This window comes from Phasianus colchicus, chromosome 4, assembly GCF_987193195.1.
Source record: "Phasianus colchicus chromosome 4, bPhaCol1.hap1.1, whole genome shotgun sequence".
Taxonomy (NCBI): Eukaryota; Metazoa; Chordata; class Aves; order Galliformes; family Phasianidae; genus Phasianus; species Phasianus colchicus.
Genome location: NC_143439.1, coordinates 68,764,328 through 68,786,416, shown reverse-complemented (window position 1 = coordinate 68,786,416; position 22,089 = coordinate 68,764,328). Strand labels below are relative to the sequence as shown.

The 22,089-nt window shown below is 39.1% G+C and overlaps 2 protein-coding genes and 1 long non-coding RNA gene across 6 annotated transcripts in view; 1 reads left to right on the top strand and 2 right to left on the bottom strand.

The window, feature by feature from the left end:
* CTNNA2 (catenin alpha 2) overlaps positions 1-22,089 on the top strand; it is a 465,672-nt gene that overhangs the window by 294,715 nt on the left and 148,868 nt on the right. The window contains exon 1 of one of the 4 annotated variants that reach the window (XM_090139885.1): positions 18,487-18,617. The exons of the other annotated variants lie outside the window; for them this stretch is intronic. The gene's annotated coding sequence lies outside the window, so the exon portion shown is untranslated. Of the gene's footprint in view, positions 1-18,486; positions 18,618-22,089 lie in introns of those variants that run through there. 4 annotated transcript variants of the gene reach the window in all.
* LOC149918327 (uncharacterized) lies at positions 4,801-10,648 on the bottom strand. The gene is made up of 3 exons (XR_016466251.1): positions 10,054-10,648; positions 9,349-9,593; positions 4,801-5,524 (listed from the first exon to the last, which is right to left on the bottom strand). It is a non-coding gene; the product is annotated as an uncharacterized LOC149918327 (long non-coding RNA).
* On the bottom strand, positions 15,708-17,735 carry LRRTM1 (leucine rich repeat transmembrane neuronal 1). Its single transcript, XM_031588182.2, has one exon. It carries the CDS (start codon positions 17,515-17,517, stop codon positions 15,952-15,954), a length of 1,566 nt encoding a protein of 521 aa, XP_031444042.1. The 5' UTR covers positions 17,518-17,735; the 3' UTR covers positions 15,708-15,951.

Below are 22,089 nucleotides of genomic sequence, written 5' to 3'. Positions count from 1 at the left end.
ATTTTGTGGGTTTTGTTGACATATCACTTCACACTTAACTAAAAATAATAAACTACTTAGATCATGCATATCAATAACAAAGTCTGTTAGAATTGAGAGATTGCTTGCTTAATACCAACAAGTGCTTTGGAGAACATCAAATCCCCTGACAGATGAGTGTTGCCACAAGGATTTATTTTGTACAGCCTTTAACTAAAATAACTTCAGTTGCATTTTCCTATTTAAGAGTACTGAAGTAGAAGGTTATAGGAAAATGATTTATAGATAGAAATTGCTTTCCACAGCTTACCTATTTCTGTAAATGAAATCACAGATTCAGTTTGTACTTGTTCTTAACCACAACAATGTCAATGTTTGTATGTTCATCAGTTTAACTAGAAAGTCATCTTCCTTTGTTCCTCCTCAAAATGTTTAGAAGTTTTAGAACCCATGATAGTGTGAATTTTCTTTTTCTCATCATCAGATAAACAGAAATATGTTTCTATATTTGGAGCATTTTGATTGTTAATTATGACAGCTGCTCTGAAAGTAATGCCTTCTATTTATTATGTTGGCCCATGATGTCAGAGGTGGATGTTGGTAGTATGGCAGGAACAGTTGAACCTTCCTACCAATATTCTCTTACGTTTTGTTGCTATGTGACAGATAGCAGCAGAGGTGTTGTCTGACAAAACGACATCTGACATGGAAGTGCCTATGAAGTAAAAGTGTATCATTGAATTCCTCCATGTGGTATCTGTTGTCGTTTCCATGGAAATAAACAGGGGATGACCCATGTAGAAGCAACTTATGTGGAAGCATCTAACTTGTTAAGTGGTGAGGAAAACAAAGCAAAGTTTTCTTACACCATGTTTTGACCATTTAATCACCATCCTGCAACAGTGGAATTAGAAAACATACCGAGTCCTGTCCTGTATTTGCAAATTGAACTTTAACTCACTTTTAGTTTTAGAGATTGCATACAGCCAAATCTCTTCTCTGACCATTTTGTTTACAAAAACCACAAAATCATCAAGGTTGGAAAAGATGTCTTAGAACATCCAGTCCAATCCTCCATCTATCACCAAAGATATCACCTATCACTTACTGTATTGTACTGAAGGAAAGCTAACAGTCATATTTTGACCATTCACTATAGAATAGATGTTCATAGTGTCACAGCACGCTGGTGTGAGATTTTCTGTGAGTGAAATGAAGAACTAGGAAATGAAGTGATTTAGGCAAGATCGTATAACTCCAGTCCAGGACAAGAAAATCATCAGGCAACTTGTAAAGCTGAACATGTACTTCAGCATAATCTATGCGAGTTTTCAGTTCTGTGCTATAGATAGATGGTTGTATGTTGCTTAAAATAATTGAGTTGGTTACTCCAAATAAAATGTTTCTTACGAAGACTGGGGCAAAGGAAGGAGTTAGCGTGGGAGTGCTATTTCCTAATAGGAGGCTTAAAACCTGCATTATTTTGCAGTGTAATTTTAGCTAGTGTCACTGACAAAAGAGCACTTTCCTAAATACTTTCCCCGTCTTTGCTTCAGTTCCCTTTTTGCTGTCTGAGTTGTTCCTCTGTTATCTCCTTCAGTTGTCCATGATTGAAGTTGCAAGGAGACCAACAGACTTGTGCAAAAACTGTTGCTTCATATGTTTGGTGTCATAGCTACCTGGACATTTGAAATATCTAGCAATTATCTGACCTTATTGGGATCTGCTACTATGGTCTGCTAGCCAAAACAAGGACTTTACTAAAAATAAATAAATAAATAAATTACTGGTTACTACTATTTGCATGGTAATTGCTTTGCTGTGCTTATTAAATCAGTGTTTCTGGCACAGCTTTGTGATAGGAGAAATAGGGTTATTAATATATTATGACAAAAAGCTTCTCTCATTTTGTGCGTTTGTTGTTGTTGTCCTTTTTTTAATTAATTGCTATTTTCCCGTGGCAGAAGGGAAAATGGATTCATTGTTATTCTCAGCTTCAAGAGATTTTGTTGAGGGTCATTGCATGGGCTGGAAAATCAGTGATGTTTGCAGATGTTTAGGGAAATACTTAATGGGAGGAGATCAGTTCCACTGTAGACTACTTGTGCCTTTTAGTTTCAAGCATGAAAACGGCTGATAACTTGTCACATTCATCAATCTGAAATGCATCCTCAACACAGTTAATCTTATAAGCTGGAAGCCCAATGCTTTGAGACTATGCTGGATTTGTTGTTGTTGTATTCATTACTAGTTGACACAATCATACATGCACTAGGTCTGGTCACAACTACTGGTTGATTTTAGTAAGTGTTTGGAGAGATTTGGGATTTGGAAAAACAGTCTTACTGGAACAATTTTAAATGTTCCTGTTTTAGGCATTTCTAAGACACTTGCCACAAAAACTCTATTGTCTGTACTGCATCTTCTCATACCATTATTTTTAGTTGCCCTGATTTCAAGATATTGCTGTAAAGACACCATTGTACATTTTCTTTTCTCTTAAGTGTTCCAAGGACCCAATGCAATTTGTAGTTAGGGTTTAATTAATTATTAGGCATATGTAACTGTCAATCATTAATTTAGATACTTCTGGCTCACAATATTTGGAATGGAGCTTGGTTTATGAAGAGTGAAAAAAATACACCATTCCATCTGTTAGCCAAAGCCACCTGGCACAAAGTCAATTTGGGCATCATTATGTAGTTGGCAAGAGTTTCAAAAAATGTGATTTCTACAGTTTTAATCCCAATTGATGCTTTACTTTGTAGTGATGGACCCGTTCTTTTTCTCACAGCTCTAAGTAAAAAAGATTGTATTCACCTTGAAAAAGAAATGCCTAGCATCAACAAATACACAAATCGAAAGACAGGAGTGAAATAATCCTAAGCACACAAACAAATGAGTGGAACTGAAAATGGTCTGTTGTTATAGGCAGTTGAAAGCAGTCACGTAGGAGTTGTACCATTGTCCTTTTAATCTCTGTAGGAAGCGACAGTTTGGGGAATTATTCTTTTTCTTGATGAAAATGTGAATTTTTTTTTTTCAGAATTCTGGATTTTACAAGATTGCTACATCTGCAAATCTATTTTCTTTCTCTTTTGGCAGTGAAATTTCTACTTTAATCCTCTGGAAACAGAATACAGTCATAAAATACTTAAATTACTTTAGAAATGCAAAGATACTTTCTCCTTTTAACTCATCAAGGGGAAAGGCAGACTAATGCACAGTTAGCTCTATTTTAGATAAAACCAATGAAATAGGATAAAAAAAAAAACAACATAGAGCATTTAAAAACAAAATAATTTTTTCCCAATGTTTATTCCTGATTGGAAAGAGTTCTTTAAGTAGAGTCGAACGTCTTGCAGAGTTTGCAAGGAAGACATGCATACCTTATGTATTTTAGAGCTGCAACTGAGGCAAAACTGATTTAATGATGTAAACAGAATAGTGTTAGGTACACTTGAAGCAGGTAGTTCACACAAAACTTGCTCCTTTTTTTTACTAAAGTAGGTGAGAATATCAAACAGAATCGCAGTTTTACTGTTCAGAACATGTGGCCTGCCTGAAGATTGTGCTGTCATTCTGTGTGTATCAGACAGACAAAGGTAAAAGTTTGTAACTGAAATTATCAAGAGATGACCTTGTCACAGAGGAGTTGGTTTACAAATGCCTGCTCAGAATAGCTTACTTTGTTCAGGATTGTTTCCCTGTGGCAAAACATTCCTATGTCACATTTCATCACCTGGGGAGAGCATCCTTCGTTTGAATTCTTAAAGTCATTCAGTTATCGTACAGTTTAATTAAATGGCTTTTAATATTTAATTTTCATGAAGGGAAAAATGATCCACCATTGCAATTATGATTGATTTTATTTTATTTTATTGAGGCAGACACTGGGAGAGAGCCTTTGAGATAAGTTTAGTAATAAAAACGCTTCTGGTAGTTTGTAAAATGTGTTATCTGTAATGCAAAAAGAATTGCTCATGTTATTAATTAAAAACCTATGAGTTAGTCTGGAACCTGGCATTTAATTTACCCCTGTAATGTCATTCAAAGTAAATCACAGCATACATCAGGATGTCATTCTGAAGGACCCCTATTTCTTAAATCTGTAGGAACGTATGGTTCATTAGCTAAAGGTCAAGGATTGCATTTTGTCTGTTGTGACAAGAAATCTGGGAAAATATATTTATGAATAGGCTTATTATTACTGTTAAGTAATAGGTAAGAAGTATTCACCCAATATGATGTGCTCAACCAACTGCTCCAAGCCATTCTCTTGTGATTAATTCTGTAATTCCCTCACTTTCTGTAACGTGCCTCTCTGTAAGTGTTGGTGGAAAAGTAGATGTCCTTGGTGGGTCAATGTGGATGCGTCCTTCCCACATTCAGCAGGTTGTCTTTAGATTTCTCTGTGTGCTTTTACTCCTACCCTATGCCCATCCTAATGGTATTCAACTGCATTTTGTCTATTTATTACTGTCTGTAAAGTTCCTTATATTCTTAACCTTGAAACTGTCTTGACAGTGAATATTAAAATACAACTGTTGTCAGAAGTTGCATCACTAAAGGATAGACTATCAGATTTGCTCTGACTGTGGATAGTAATGAATTCATTTTATGCTGGAAGAGCAAATTGCTCACGTTACTATGTACAAATCATTTGAATAATCTGTTTTCTAAATATTTTTAATTAGGTAAAATTATTAAGACACGTTGGAAATGGGTTCTTTTTTTTTTTTTTTTTTAATTTAAGATGTGAGAAGTCAAACTGTGCCTTGTTTATTGTGTTATTCCTTAGTTTCAGTTGAACAAATTAGTAACAACATATTCAAATTAACATGAAAATGCCAGCTGTGAGCTCCTTCTAAACTAGAATTTATCTTCACCAAAAGCCACTGTAAGATACAGAAAGGCACAGCCTACGATGGTTAATTTGTAATTTCAGAACAACCCATAAAAAAGCAGTGCAATAACATATAGTGTGAATTTATTTATTCAGTTATTTACAAGTGTGATTGGTGTGTTATGAGCTTTAATCAGAAATGTGTTCTTGGGTAATTTCTTCACAAATCATTTGTAGAAGGGGTTACTTAATTTGTCTGTCTGTCCCATACACTAATTAATATATACTGGGGGAAAAAAAAAAAAAACAACACACTCCTAAGGATGATGTTTGAAGCAGAAGTTGAAAAACTTAAATGGTAGAAAGATTTTACAAGAGAAAAACATAATCCCATGGTATTTCTTGCCTTTCCAATGAACCACAACCTTTACATGGAGATTATTAGCTTGAGGACATAGCAGGCTCCCTGAGAATGCAACCAAATAGTGTTCATTTCTGCTCCAAGCCACCAGGTTTCTTCTCTCTCTTTTTTTTTGTGAAAGAGAGGAGATTAAAGAAGAAACACAAATAATCCCAATGAGCAGTTTGGCATTATCTCTTCAAGAATCAGAGCACAGCTCTTTTCATTCCACAGCAGCCCCTCTTTGTTCATCCAGTTTAGCATCTCCTTTGGTCCACAGAAGTGCTTGGGTAGGACTGCTAAAAGATGGAAACAAAACATGGCCTGTTACACTGCGTTATGCAGAGAAATGGGTAAAAATGTCTCTTTTTTTTAAAATCATTTTAAATGATGTCCTATAGAAGATAGAGGAAGCACTATCAGAGCAAGGATAACCTGTGTGTATTGCAAACGTGGGGTTGGATGGGTCTCCTCCAGCCTCGACTTCTCCACGTGTATATGGCCATGGCTGGGCACTGAAAAAGGCCATGTCCACCCCACAGTGTGCCTCATCCCAGCCACTGTTCCTAAAGGAGCACCGTCTTTTAATCCAAAAGATATTAAAGGTAGATGGACTCAATTAGTTCCCTGTTCCCATTTCTATACAACCGTTCCTTTCTTAATGCCTATTTTTGTAAGTATCTTGTACAAGGTGTTCCAAAGCTTATTTTTCTTTACTTTATGAATATTTCTGTTGCTAAAGTGTACACAGGCCCCTATCACGCTCCGTATCCTTCTCTTGGAGGTTAGGATGAGCATATCACAAAATCCTACCTCTGCTGCAAACCAGCTTTGGCTCTGACTAATGACAAGCAACCAGGAAGGAATACAGCAGGCAGTTTAATGAGGAGTAGCACAATAACAGTAATATAATTTGAAGTCGCACAACGTTGTGAGTGGAGAAAGAGCAGGTGTGCGTTTGCTTTATGTGTTTGCTTTAAAATCAATTGCCAGTGTATTGCTTTTCTTTTTGCAGTAACCTTGTGTGGACTGGCCACTAGAGGGGGAATGGGTACACGTTTTGCTGTTGTGCTTTAGCCGAATGCCCAGGTTCTTTGCACCTCTCCTTTTACGAAAACTTTCCCAAATCCTTCTTCCTTTTACTTGTCAGCAGCTTATCTTTATCACCCGCTTATAGCTTTTCATAGCTTATGCTTAACAGAGCTAGAGATGATTTTCTAACAGAAGGCAGAGTAATATCAGTCTATTTAATTTCTGAAGTGCTGTTCATTTGTGCATACATTTTAGATATTATTTAACCTTTCTTTTTTTTCTCCTTTTTTTTTTTTTTAACTCTCCACACACTGAGCAGAGATTTTCAATGCAATATCCAGAATAATAGTTGTTTAATTACTGCATATAACTTACATTTTTACAGCATGCATGAACAGCTTTCCTTCTATTTGCGTCTTTTGCTTTGTATTTGACAATTGAGAATTTCATCCATCAAATCTTATGCAATCTTCAGGTTTTGGAAGTCCGTCTGCACATCTTCCTGATTTTCATTACTTTTTGCAGCATAAGTAATCTGTCATTTGAAAAGCATTGTCAAATATTTCCTGATTGTTGCCAGGATGATTCAGCAACCCTGGCCTTGGGAGCATGCTGCACTCCCTGTTTTGCTGTACTGAGTAAAAAGTCACTGTAGCTTTGGGTGCCTAGCTAGTTTTCTATGGTCGTGGAGCTTGTCTTGCTTATGGGAGCCTGAATATCTTTCAGATGGGCTTGTTAAAAAGATCTTTGGACATTCAGATAGAAAATTTTCTGCTTTTATGTCACTTAAGGCAGTCTCAAAGTTAAGGAATGCAAGAAATAATGGATAATAGAGAAGCTCGCCCTTACTCCACAAAAGCCCAGTCAATTTATCCCTTTTGTATGATATTACAGACCTTAACGGATCTTTAAACTAACTTAAAAGCTACTGCTTAAGATTTATCAGTCCATTAGGATAATCTCAATTCAGATTCAAGATAGGGTAAGTATTTAGTGCAACAGCTACACTTACTAGAAATTTGCATATTTAGCAGCTCCTCCACTTTATTTTTGCACTTTCTTTTTTGTTGTTTCAGTTTTTGTTGTTGTTGTTGTTTTTAACCTTGGTAAATACCATTTTGTCCTAATGATTTGCCAATTTAAATGCACTAGATTGTTTCTTTAAAAGCTGTAAGTTTTATTTCCCATTTACTAACATCTCACTCACTTGAAAACAATAGGTTTGATGTAGATTTTAGTGTTTGTTTCAAGTTTGATTTTACAGAACTTATTCATCAAATTCTCATTAAGAGTTGTCATTAACAGCCATAACTTGACTCCTTTGCTAATGAAAAATGACAGATTGGGGCTAGGTTGTGCTTCATAACAGGAAAACATATCTAGAGAAAAAAAATGGGGAACTTTTCATCTCCCTTTTTTATGAAAGACATGAAATGTGACTTCAAAAAACAACTTAGGGGGACATTTTTGGTAAGATCTTTTTTTCTGCTACCTAGAATAACTCTGTAATCCCTAACAGTTGCTGGAATCAGAGAACTATATGCATAAAACCAATAGAATAGAATTTAGTTGAACCTGCACATGCTGCCCATCAAAGAAGTACAACTATTGATTTGGCATATTTATACATAAAACAAAAATCAAAGGTCCAGTTTTGTGCATAGCCATAGAATTGTAAAATGGCTTAGATTTAAAGGGATCTTAAAGCCCATGCAGCCCCAATCCTTGCCATGGGCTGGGTACCACCCCCCAGATCAGGCTGCCCAGGGCCCCATCCAGTCTGGCCTTGGGCACCTCCAAGCGTGGGACATCCACAGCTTCTTTGGATACTGTACTAAGGGACACTGTTTAGTAGGGAAATATTAGTAGTAGGTGGACAGTTGGTTTGAATGATGTTGGAGGTATTTTCCAACCTTGGTTGTTCTGTGACTCTCTGGGCAGCCTGTGCCTTTGTCTCACCACCCTCTCAATAAATAATTTCTTCCTAACATCTAACCTAAATTTCCCCTCTTGTCCATATTAAACCTTATTTCATTCACATGGGCCTACTTTTCAAACCTATCAAGTCCCTCTGGATGGCATCCTTTCCTTTTGTGATGTAAACCGCAGCACTTATCTTGGTGCCATCTGCAAACTTTCTAAGGGTACACTTGATCCCACTGTATATGTCATAGATAAAGATGTTGTTGATAAAGATCACAGATAACAGATAATTAAATAGTTAGATTATTAAAAATATACCCCCCCAAAAGCCACCACCACCACCAAAGCACAAAAACATGACAGTAGGGAGATAAGCTCAGGATCTGGTTTAATTGGACTTCATGAATTGCTGTTTGTTTGTTCTCAGTATGTCATTAAATATTGCCACAGTATTTGCTATCCCCTGAGTGTCTCCTATGTTGGTTATAACCTCATTCTCTTCCTGATTCACCTGCTGTGGGCACCTGTCCCCTTTTCTTTTAAGCACAGTTTTCCTGTGTCTTGTGTAATTCACCTTTCTGCAGCTGATGCTCAATGCCCTTCACCTTCTGCAGCCCTAAGCCTCACCATATGCAGTGTCTTTTGGTTTAGAGGGTTCCCCTTTTTCCTTCTCCAGAGTGAACTTCTGATGCATTTCTTCTACTCATTTACTGTCTCCATCATTTCTTTATGGTCAGGGCCATAGGACTCACAATCACTTTATTAGCTTACAGCAATTAGACGTTAAATTCATCACAACCAGTTGTTTGGGGAATTCATCTGACAGCAGAAATGGCTGTGAAGATGAAGGCAGTTGCATATGCAGGCAGAGAAATACTGAATGTCCAATATGGAGTGATATTTACATGAAATAAAAGTAAACATTTGACATGTGGTTGCCTCTTTAGTATGAAGATTGCAAACCTTTAAGCAGCAGCCACAAATTTCTGTTTGCTGTCGGAAAATTTCTTTGGGAAATAATTTGGATTGGAGAAGTCAGTTCTTTGTCAACATGAATTTTAGGATGGAGCAAAGTTTGAAAAAAGGGGCAAAAAAATCCCAAGGTTGTTTATCTCATTATTATTATATAGAGATATATATATATATATTTTTTTAGTATTTACCAGACCTTTTGGCAAGCCAAACTGTCAGCAGAGGCATTGGGTTAGAGGCAGGTTTGGGTTTACTCCCAGGAGCATGATTTGCTCTCAGCTTGCAAACAGGTTTGATTGCAGATGCGTTTCACAAGGCTGGCAGCTGATAAAGGAATCCAAATCTCTGGAATTCTGCAGCTGCGGGCTGTTCTTGCAGTTTAGTTTGGGATTTTCAGGGCGTCCCTCCCACCAACCTTTGATTCACTCTGCTTGTGAAATTCTGGGAATGGAAAATGAGAGAATGGTTAAGCTGGGATAAAAAATTAGAGGGAATTAATGTATTTTAAAGGATATTCAGCAATCTGTTTTCATTCTGAGAACCTCAGCTATTAGGATGCTTGCTCATACCTCTTTGTAACCACTAGGGTACAGAGGTGTGCTGCTTTACTGAGATTTATTATATACAAGCTGCATCACCTTCATTGGATAAGCCCTTTTAATCAGTTTGATATGTCCGTGCATTTTTTATTTTTTTTTAAATCTCAGATTTTACTGAAAATACAATTTTAAGTCCTCTCTCCGGCGCCGTGCTCTGGTTTGCAATTAGGACAAGAGCGCGTCTGAAAAAAAGGCCAGAACAAATTTTGCAGGGGATGAGCTTAGTTTCCAAGCATGCCAATCAGATAAATCTGCTGTGCTCAAAATGGTAATTCAGTGATGAAGTCGATTTTTATACTCACCTATTACCTTTGAAATATCGGGTTTAGGCTTTGTTAGCTCAGTCACGGCACGGGATCGGTCGGGTTCCCATAGCACCCATGCTGAAGGACATCTCTGGCTGTAGTTACTGCGTGAGGATGTGAAGAACACGAGAGCAGCAAAATGGTTTAAAATAAAAAGTGCCTTAGCAGCATAGCATGTGCTGTTTGCCAAGCACAGGCGCACACGATGCTGTTCTTTAGCCACTGCAGCCTGCTACATTTGCCTCTCTCACCCAACTGTCACACCAGCAAAGGCGAGTTGGAGCAGTAATTGGCTTAAAGGCTGAATAATTGCTTCTGAATGCCAACAAGTGACGTTATCTTTATAACAAAAACAATTGCCATGTTCTCACGGAAGTACAGATTTCATTGCAAATGGGTTTGCTTTAAAGCAGCCACACTGCAATAAAATTACAGTGCTCTGCAGCATTCAGCTTGGCTCTTCACAGCCACCCACCCGATTACAGGCTCTGTCATGCCAGCAGAAGATTGTTGCTTGGTTTCTGTAATATTTTTATAGCCTTGCTTCCCTCTAGATAACTTTAGAGGTGGATTGCACTCACTCCTTTCCTTTCATCAGATTTATCTGCTGTAAAAAAGAAGTAAACTGGTGGATGGAAAGTCTTTTACGTGGCTTTAAATATGCTTTTCTGTTGGCTTTCTTTTACACAGATTCTAATAGCATAATAGCTCTGGTTTATGTCAGTAATTCTGTAAAAGGTTAATCTCTAAATCACCAGCATTTCCTAAATTCCTAATCAACTTCATGTTTGGAAAGGAACCCATATAAATGCTCAATTTGTTAATATTAGAATGGGTTGAGCAGGTCAAGGAAAAGTATAACCTCCGTGCATGAAGATAAATTGGATCCAGCAAAAATACCTCAGATACGTTTTGTCCTAATAGGCATGAATACAGAGGCTGAATATGAGGGAGAATGAGCATGGATGTATTTAGCAGCAGAATCTGCTGTAGCTCACCATCCCCTTCTCTCTAAATGAGTGTTTCTTAAAGGATGGAAAAAAAAAAAATGAGATAAGTTGGTTATAAAAGCCTTATTTTCTAGAAAGTGCATGTTGAGCTGTGCTGAGGGTAGATAGGAAGTCCACCCAGCAAAAGTAGTGGAATAGGCAGTGGAAAGGTGAACAAACATAGAATCATAGTATCATTAAGGTTGGAAAAGACCTCTGAGATCAAGTCCAACCATCAACCCATCCCCACTATGCCCACTAACACATGTGAAAACGTGTGTATGTTTGAGAAGACAGAAAAGAGAGAGAGGGGCTGGGTGTCTTCTTCAAACCGCTGCTGTTTGCCCCTGCCATGTGGGAGGTGAAGGCACTGAGAAATCTCATTTACCTGGCGTGTGTGGCAGTCCCCTCGCCTTCTCACCAGGTTTCATCTTCCCTTTCATCTGTGCCCTTGCCCCTTCCTTTTCTCTTTCTTGTTCAATGGAGCTGTTTGCTGCGGTGCCTTCCTCTCCAGGAGCTGTTTCATCCCTGCTTGCACAGATTTTAAAACTGCTTTCTTCACCCACATTCAGTCTTGGTTTTCATCTGTGCTGGTCCTTTAGATTTACCATCTTTCAAACGAAAAGGCAGAGGAAGCCAAACCACAGCTTCATTTCCTTTTCATTTCTCCAGTCCTTTCTCTTATTTTTTGTCACCTCTTCATTTCTTTTATTGTTATTATTATTATGATAGCGCTACTAATAAGCTTCCTTATTAAATACTTATTTGCCACTCTGAATACCACTGGAGAAGCTGGAGGGAAGGGATATTCAGAGCATCCTTTTGCTCTTAATGCGGAACCAGACATAATCAAGAAACAAATTTAGTCCATCTCAAAAGCAAACGAGAGGCTCTTTACTGGAGCCAAAGAAAACAACCAAGTAGGTGCACTTCAGGTACCCCTCAACACTTTTGCCATAGAATCACAGAGCATCTACTACAGCATACAAAAATATCCTTAGGTATCAGTAATGATTTTTGCACCCATGTGCAAGGCAGTTAATATCCAAGCATGGAGCTGCATTTTCACACTGCCCTAGCCCCCTGCAGTACTCAGACAGCATGGTAAAGGAGGGAATTTGCAGCTTTAACACAGAATTTCTTTGTATTTTTATATATTCAGGCCAGAAGCAGAATGTGATACATCAGCATTGATTCTGTGGTTTCATATCACTTTCTTTTTTTTTTTTTCTTTAGTACAGAACAAAAGGAAAAAAGACAGAAAAGAAAATAAATTATCCCTTATATACATTCATAGCATACACAGCAACAGTTCCTTCATCACTGGGTGCACTGTGAGTGTGTATTGATGTTAGCAGCAAGAGATTGCATATTAGAGATCTATAACACTGATAGTGTTAACCATCCTCAAAAATGATGGCTCTTTCTCATGCCTTTTACCCTGTCTTGTATGTTAAGAACACTAAAAAAAAAAAAAAGAAATAATGTTAATTACCTAATTATAAAAGGCAGATTAGTCATGTTAAGTGGAACATTCAAAGGGGACTATTTAAAATATTTTATTTCCTTTGATATTTCCCAATAATCTGAACAAGAAACTGTCACAGCTAACTCCAAAAGTACCTTTTTTTTTTTTCCCTTCTTCTTTTTTTTTTTGGAGCCATAGAGTGAGCCAGGGTAAGGGGATCAAGAGAGAGGGAATGACATATGTCTGGACAGCTGGTAAACATGAAATCTGAAAATCTGAAAGGAATAGTGAGGGGAAAATGTATTCCTGCAGTTGCCATAAATACATTACAAATAGAAGACTTCTCATATATACCAATGCAAGCAGCCAGTTGCAGGATGAATAACTGGGTTTGTGAGAGCTGAACTCAAATGAAATCCTTGCATCCTTTTTATTATCCATGCTTTTGTCAAATCAACTTTTAGAACAAATGTGGGCAGGCAACGGAGCAACCTCTGTGCCATGTAACAGGTGGCAGTCTTCTTTGCACCAGTAGATGAGTATCCAGATATCTGGAGATCATCAGGGGGCTGTCTCTAGAAGACATTACCCTCATAAAAGATTTTCACATGAAGATTGTGAAACAGCTTATTTTTGGCAGGTTAATAAAGTGCTATCCTCTCCATGGAGGGTTCATCCATCATCCTGCTGGGGTGGCAAGCCGTTGGTGGTCATTACCTCCCTCCAGGAGAAATGGCAACAGGCAGTACTGCAATTTGCCCTCACTTCTGGAATCATGCCTCTTGAAAGCCAAATGTTCTGTTCAGTTTACTCAAGCTGTCATTCGAGCATGAAGCGCGGGGTGAATAAATTGCAAAGGTGGAATTGCTCACATCTTGCAAACTTTGCTTGAGGTTGCTAACACCAATAAACAGCAGGAATCATTCCAGGGGGGTGTGTTTAAAATACAACCAACAGCTATGCTAAAAAATACATAGAAATACAAGCACAGGATAGTTGTTTGTCAATATCAGATTTGCATCAGATTTACAGGGTCCAAAACATGACAACAGTAATACATTTCCTTTGAGTAACAAGGGGTCACTATGTAAAGAAATATTTTGTTTGTTGTTTTTTCCTTTTTTTTTTTTTTTTTTTTTTACCCATAAGTAGACAATATGTTAACAGTCTTGGTTGGATTTGGAAGCTTTCTGGCATTTAGCTGTAATCAGTCCTTCTGATTGCAGTGCTGGATGTTGATTTGAGGAATGTATAACTTAGTCCAAAGTTAACCTTAGATCTGTGTTGATTTCAGAGAGGGCTTTAAAGGGGAAAATACACATTTCTGGTCTCAGCATGGCATGAAGTAATTTCTCCTGTTACCTACAGTACCTTTGCTCATAAGTTCCTCTCTTGAGAGTCCCTATATTGATAATTTGGGGATGAATCAGGCCCTTGTGTGCTTGAGGCAAAGAAATAGAAATGTACAGTTGTTTAAGCAGATAAAGGGCCAGTTTGACAGCTTGTTTCAAACCTGGGGGTAATTTTTCAGTGGCTTTGATTTAAAAAGTCTGTTTTTATTAAAATTCCCCTGAAGAATCCTCTCCCAGTGCATATTCTCATTGATCTCATTGATAACATTACAGCCTTTTTAAATATATATACATATGTATTTTACTAGAAGGCTATATCATATTTAATATTAAACAGAGTGATGTATGTACGAAGTAGAGGAAGATATAAGTTTTGACCCCTTAAAAATAGTGTCAGTTAGGAAAAATATAAAGCTCACTCTTTATGGTTAAAATTAGCAGCTAAAAAGCTGCTATGCAGTAAAAAAATTACATGAGCTGTGCGTAATCTCTTCTTTATAAGACTGCTGTATCCTTTTAAGAGTAGATAGCACTTGGATGCTATTAAAAAAAAGAGAAAAAAAAAAAGAAAAAAACCCTCTATGTTCTATTAAAATTTCTGTTAGATTTCTGGAGTTTTCCTCTCTTGCATCTTAGGGATAGGGAAATATGTACAAAGCATAAAAAAAATGTTTCCTGGTTCTCTATCTGCAGCATTTTATTAGCATGTTATGCTATATGGAGAGAAATTTAAGATGCTCTGCCTGGTGTTATAAAACTGCCTCACCTTCATTAGTATGAGGGGAGTTGTTTGAAAGATCAAGCAGTAGGTTATTCATGTACTAGAATGAAAAATCCAAAATACAAGGAAAGGAAGCCTTTATTTAAGGGCAATCAGAATAAAGCAGCCGTGTGATTCTACATTATCAAATCACTGTTCATACCCATAAATCCCATGGATCAGTCATTGGTAGGGAGGGTTCCTATGCTTTCAGCCTCTGTGTGGGTTTCAGGCTGTTTTGTTGGTGAGGGCAGTGAGGGACACAAGGCGAGCTTTGCTAGCATATGCCAGAGAACCCAGAAGTATGCTTGGGTAGCTCTGTCCCACTCACAGCCCCAGACAGGCACAGGTTGCACCACTGAGCACTGAACTGCTCCTGCTTGCCTCTCAGTGTGGCTCTACATTGCATAAAGCAAAGGTTTCTTTGCTCTGGTCATAGCTCAGAGCAAGCATAGAAGTGGGAAATGCTAGCAAAAGCCCTTACACTTAGGGTTTTCTCATATTTTTTGTTTTAAAGAAGATGATGACTAGCACTTTTTCAGCAGCATTTCACTTATTCGTTTCTTTACAAGACTTTGCCATATGATCCATTTTGATTAAAAAATATATATATACTTTTAGGGGTTACGATGCAGTTTTTATGGCTCTTACAGCAACATACAAGTGAGCTGTGCTTAAAAACCCCTTTGACACGCAGTCCTAGGGCATGGGCAGAACTTCAGCCCCTCTGGAGTGCACTGGCTGCACTAACATCCAGTTACAGGTAGCGCAGGAACACAAATAGAATTCTGGTGTCATGCTTCATATCACCAGTAAAATGATGGAAGTGAATGTGCACTAATTACAACGGGAAGCCATTGGGTTAATTTTTATCAGCCTATTTGATGTGGCTTCTTTGCTCCCAGGCTTTCGGTTCAACACTCAGTATGAAGAGAAAAAAAGGTTAAACTGTTGCATTTTGTATACAGGGAACAATTCAGGTAATATACACCAGTCTGTAAAAACTGTAAATGCTATTTTTTTTTATTTTAAACATTTTCCTTAGTTTACAAAAGATCAATAATCAGTACCTTTTTTACACTCTCAGTTTCCTGAATATTGACAGATCTTCAAAGGGAGTATTAGCATAGGAAATCTTAAGATTGGCTGTCCTGAAGATTTTAAGACATGATAAAGCTAAAATATCAAGTTCTGCCGACAGCTCCTCCTGTGATTTCAGCAGAGGAGTGCCCACGAAATCCTCAGCAAAGCCCCACAAACCCCCCACTCTGCTCCCCGTCTGCGCGCCGCTATTTGGTTGCACACTGTGTAAATCCCCAAGGCAAATCACACCTCGCACTCCCTTGCTGGCTGCTGGTGACAGGAGCAAGATCCGTACTCATTAATGATCACCAGGGCTCCCTCGATGTGGTTGGGTTTGTAATCAACATAATACTCCTGGGCTGACATGGCAGCCATTTGATGCATGGTCTGTTTCTGCTTCTGCTTCCTGCGCTGTGTTACAAAGCACTGTCTTAGCTGCCTTATGCTGGCTGGAAAGCACTTCCAAGAGACGTACAACACTAAAACCACGATGAGGAAGCTAAAAATCAGTGCCATGGTCCCCGTCACCACCTTGTGAATCTGCACGGCGTTCTCCGCGCCTTCGCCGGGCAGCGTCACGGTGATGGCGTACGTCGTCGGCTCCTCGTCGGCCTCTGGCACGTAGGCCGTGGCGGCGGCCGAACCGTAGCCAAACATTTGGTCGCTGTTGTTGGTCACAGGGGACAGGGTGTTGACACTGGTGGGGTCGACTGTGTCCTCGCACAGGTGGAAAGCATAGACTGCATCCAAAACGTCCTCGCCCTGTGCGTACTCGGGTGTAGCACAGAGCAGGTTGCTGTCGTAGCGGCCCTTGAAGTTGCTCAGCCATGAGGCCAGGGCACAGACGTTGCGGCCGCAGTCCCAGGTGTTGGCCGACAGGCTGATGCTCGTGAGAGACTTCCAGGAGTCCAGGATGCGCGAGTCGATGTAGGTCAGCCGGTTGGAGTCCAGCTGCAGGGACTTGAGGTGAGGCACGCTTTCGAAGACGTGAGGTTCGATGTATTCGATTTCGTTGCCAGAGAGATCCAGTTTTTCCAGTTGCCATATCCAGTCCAAAGTGTTGACGACGATGGTGACTTTATTCCGTCGCAAGCAGAGCGAGTGCAGGGAGATGAGCCTGGGGAAGTGGGCTAAATTCACCTTCACCAAGTCATTGTGCTCGAGGTGCAGCTCGGTGAGCTTAAACAAGCCCGCGAAAGAGTTTCGAGCCAGGCTCTTTAACTGATTGTATCCTATGTCTAGAAACTTCAGGCTGCGACAGTCCTGAAAAATTCTCACCGGCACAAACTTGATGGCGTTTGACCGCATGTGCAAAGTCGTGAGTTTTCTCAGCCCGTGAAATAGGTCGGGCTCCAGAGACTGCAGGTTGTTGTACGATAAATCCACACTGCGCAAGTTTGGCATGGGTCGGAACGTGTTGTTGGGCAGTTGGGTGATTTTGTTGGAACTCAGGGTGAGCTCCTTAACTCGCCGCAATTTTTGAAAGGCATTCCCCTCTACTGAGCAAATGTGATTGTGATCCAGATAGAGCCACGTGAGCTGCATTAACCCTGTGAACTGTCCGTCATGCAGCTCTGAAAGGCTGTTGTACCGCAGAGACAAGCCCATCATGCCCGACAGGTTGCGAGGCATCTCTGTGAGATTCAGTGATTCACAGTACAAAAGCCTGCCCTCACACCGACATAGCTGTGGACACCCACTATTCACGGCTGGAAGCATTTTAGAAAAGATACCCAGCGTACACAATATCAACCCCGGGGGCTTCCTCAGCAGCCAGTTTAAACAGAGACCGATAAGAAGGAAATCCATTAGCAAGAATATTTCCAAATATGCTCGAGAATGTCCATTGAATCTTTTCAAATTCTACATCATATTTTATTTAAGAGGAAAAACAGCAACAAGAAAGAAAATAAACAACAACAAGAACAACAAAAAAAAGCCCAGACCAAAGCAAAACAGCAAACGGAACAAACACAGAGCCAAATATTTCACTTTACAGCATGCAGGAGCTGCGCAGCATTAAAGTTCACAGACATTCAAAGGTAAAATGATAGTGATTTTGTTCATGTTAAAGGCTGCAGCAAAGAAAAAAAAAATCTTTCTTCATGAAAGAATTTAATTAAAAAGTGTCTTACCCACCCTTTTCCAGAGAGTGACAACCTCCATTCAGTTGCTTCCTTTGTGTTTGGACTAATTATATGCAGAGCTAAAAAAGACCCCTCTGTGCTACAAATTCGGTCCCTTTCAGAGCTGTGCAAGGCTGGCAAGCTCACAATGTCTCACTTCGCTTCTGCTCAAAGAGCTCAAGGCTTGTCCAGCTAGCTTTTAGCTGACTCCTAGGACCTGCAAGTTTCAGAACTATGTGCATGAGCTTGATCTTCTCCTTCTCCCTCTGTCCTTTTCTCTGCAGTTAACACTGTGGCGTGAAAAAAACTCCAAACTCTTTACTAACGACTCCACAGGATTTGGCAATCTGTTTAATGTCCATCATTTGCAACGACCATTGACCGGCACAACCTTTACTCCATAGAGAGATTACCATGCATTCACTGACCGGCTAAGGGTAGCTTTATTTCCCATTCTTTGTTCGCTTTGCTTGTTAGGTGATGCTTAGAGCAGAGAGACAGCAAGAATCCTTTCCCTTCAGCCGAGCAGTATGTTGGTAGAGCATGCAGAGGCACCTAGTGTTCACTGAGTGTCGTAAGCTGCTCATGATTGTACGCCTGCACTGTGCATCTCAGACATGGGCAGATGGAAAAGGGGTGGGCATAAAACCAAACGCTGGAGCGAACCGGGAAAGTAATATATGCTCTTTGATGAAATGGAAAATACTTTAAGCCTATCTCTCCATTTCTCAAACACGCACGCACACACAGCCGCACAAATCATCAACAGCGAGGCAGTGCTAAGTAGGAAGCTTGAGAATTAGGATTCTTTATTATTATTATTATTATTTGCTTTTGTTTAAAGTCTGAATGTATAAGCCATTAGCCGGGGACAGGGAGATACTTGATTTCTTGGTTTGGGAAGGAATATGTAAAGCAGTGTCATCGGATTGCTTTTTCTCTGTAAATCTGAGGATGTTTGCCTTTCGGAGACTTTGGGGTTGAAGGGAGGGGTGGGGGGGGGGGGGGTGCGGAATGTGTTTTTATTCTGACATTGTCTAAATAGAGGATGATTTGAAATTCTGTGCATTCTTTCTCATAGAAATGCAGCCAGAGCTCTGCAAATAGGAACGTCTGCTTTCCTATAAGCTTTAATTACATTTGGTCTTTTTCCATCCTGCATATTCTCTGTGTGTGTTCAGCACATGCCTTTCCTAAAGGCTTGCTTTTTTTTTTTTTTTTTTTTTTTTCCCTGCAGTGTATGCTACGGCACACAAAACTATCTATTATTCTTGCAGCATAAAGAATACCGTGCCTTCGGCATCAGATCAGCATATAGGTTCCTCTGACTATGTCAGCAGCATGCAAAAAGGGGTGGAAAACCCAATCACTTCCTAAGTTCTGCAGATTGTGTTGCTTTTTTGTTCCGTGCACCAAAATAATTTTTGCCTGGTAATTTGCAGCCCTCATTATCAATGGGAAATGCGTCGGCAATGGGCTCTCACTCCAATTTTTACCGACTGAAAAACGTACAATACTTACTTCTGTCAGGAAAACGCTGGCCATCTTCTTTTCCTGTTATGAAATAGAATCTAAAGGCTGTGTGTTGATGAATGCGATCAGAGCTGACAGCTCACGATCCTGCATGAATCCTCTGTGAAGAAGTTTCGCTCGGAAATACAAGTATTGCAGAAGATAGTGCTGATTTTCTCCTTAAGCCGAAATCGGTTGCAAAGTACTGGAGGCAGGGCAAAAGTGTTACATTTCCTTTCTTTTTCATAGCCATGTTAATATTTAAGTCTTCTTTTTTTGAAGTATTTGTTGCAGAGGTACGGAATGCTGGAGCTTTGCATGTGTGTGAGCGTGGCTGGCTGCTGTCTGTGTGTGTGTTGGTATAGATCAAGGAATGCAGTAATTTGATGCAGTAGAAGTTGTTTTACAGAAGTCTTGGTAAACTTAGCCTCTCGTTCATAAGAAAAATCACTGAAAGAGATTCATTACAAATGTATTTGCTCAAACCACTCTTAAATAAATGACAAATGTTAAGCAGTCAGTCTGCAGTCTCAGAACCCTGGAATCGATGCACTTTAGTGCTTCCAATCTGGTTTATTCATTCACATCCTTCTGCTTTTCACATTTCAGGGGTCTCAAAGAAAAATGTGATGCTTTAATATTGTATGAACCTCTTGTATGTTGTAGTAGGGTAAGAGAGCCAAATGTGTTCTCCCTCTCCCAAGATCGTGCTGTCTTGTTCAAAGCAGGCTGTTTATGCAAGTGTCCACTGGTTGCAGTACACCTTAATTCTGTTTCTCAATACACAGAAGAAGGAGGGAAAGCAATCACAGAACGGGGAGAAAGAGCATAGAATCAGGAGAAGTGATTAAAAACACCTGTGTGCAAGAATAATGCATTCTAGCTTGCATTTCCAAATATTTTGATGCAATTAGTAAGGGGAAAAGAAAGGACTATTTTTAACTTTATGAATACTGAACAAAGCTTCACAGCATGGAGGCTGTATCCCTTAAAAACTGCAATCCTGTACGTGTTGTTGAGGTGGATCTTACTGCCCTCTCCCATTTAACGGTTTGGGCATAGAACTCCCAAACTAGCCCTAAAAATTTCCATTCTGTATTCAAGGAAAGCTGACATTTTCTGCAAATCAGATGACGATAATGATCTCTTAGTTACCATCTAAATACTGCGTATAAAATGAAGCATTTCGCTTTAAGAGATGAAACTCCATGATACATCACTGTGAAGAGCTGAATTCTTTTTTCTGTGATGCTTCTTGCAATCGCCTGGGATACATTTTGTGCCCTAACCAATCTGCCTATTGCCATGCTGGCATATAATCTATTATCATTTGGTTACCAGTGGTAGAAATTAGAACAGACAGTAGAAAACCTATCTAGCATTAGCTGGAAGGCTGACAACTAGAATTAGGAACCCAGAATTAATGGCCCTAAGCAGAATCTCACAGCTCTGTCAGAGCTATATTGCATGAAAGATTTTGCTGTTATTTATCCAAAAATGTGTTTGTAGAAAACAATCCTAAAAACAGGTAGTTTTTAAACTAGAGACCTCAGCGTATGTTGGGAGCTGTGATGCTGAGGCAGAGTGATGACCAAGTGCAAGAAATGGGGCATGGGAATCTGAACAGACAAACATGGGTGAATGTTCAGCTTAGCCCTGAAATACCTTTGTAAATTTTGTTTTCTTCTATATTTTTTAAACTTTTTGAAATGTACTTCTTCTTGTTATGGAACTGGGAATCCATTTTGAACTTGATTGTAACACAAAGGGCTTAATTTCCACTCTTTGAGCTGTTATCACAGCCAAACTGTCAAGTTTACACATTTTCTGAAGTTTCAAAGCCTCTGGCAAATCTCTATAAATTAGTGGATTTAAATTAGCCTTATTAAATGTGCTATTATAAACCAATCTTAAGAAGCACAAACTAAGTTTCTAAGTACTTAAGAGAGATTGATTAAATCAATGTAAAGTAGGTTATAGAAGAGCAACTCGAGTTAAAGTTTTAGAAATTTTTACTGGTAAGCCATTTATTGGAGTCATCTCAAGTTTAAGAGGGTTGGAACAGGGTGAGTAAAATCAGAATATTGACCCTAATGTCTAAATATATATGTACACGTTGCAATGCATTAACCACCACTGCCACCCATAAATTGTCTTGTTTATTGTACGCATGTAGTAATGAGTATTCCTCTTCCTTCTGGTATTTTCTGAGTGGTTTCTATCAGTATAATAAAAAGTGGGGCTTCTAGTAGTGATTTTAATTTCCTTTCATGAATGGACAGACTCAAAGCCTGATCTTACAAAGTAGTCTTTAATTTTCAGGTGCACTGAACCATAGCATTTCATATAAAGGAAACATTTAAAAACAGAAAAGAGAAGGAAGAGATGTGACTCCAAGTAAAGCAAATTAAAGCTGTTATTTCTCTTATGTTCGTATCCTGGCCATCCCTGGCATTTGGTCAGCTCTCCCTTCTATATAGAATTCAGGGTTTCAGGTAATAAGAAGTCCATCACCTATATAACTTGTCTTTTTTAGGAATTGCAAAAATGAAGTGTATTAGACAAGTTCTTGACCAAAATAGTCCCAGACACTCACAATACCAAAGAAAGAGTCATAACTGCCATTCATTTCTTGCAGTACAGAAAGACAACGTTGGATTTGATACTGCATTTAAACAGTAGATATTCTTATGTAAATCATCTTATTGTTTTTGACAATGCAATAAACACTTTTTATCTCTCA

Coding starts and splice junctions, on each gene's coding strand:
- LRRTM1 (XM_031588182.2), bottom strand. CDS start 17,517: ATGGATTTCCTTCTTATCGGTCTCTGTTTAAACTGGCTGCTGAGGAAG.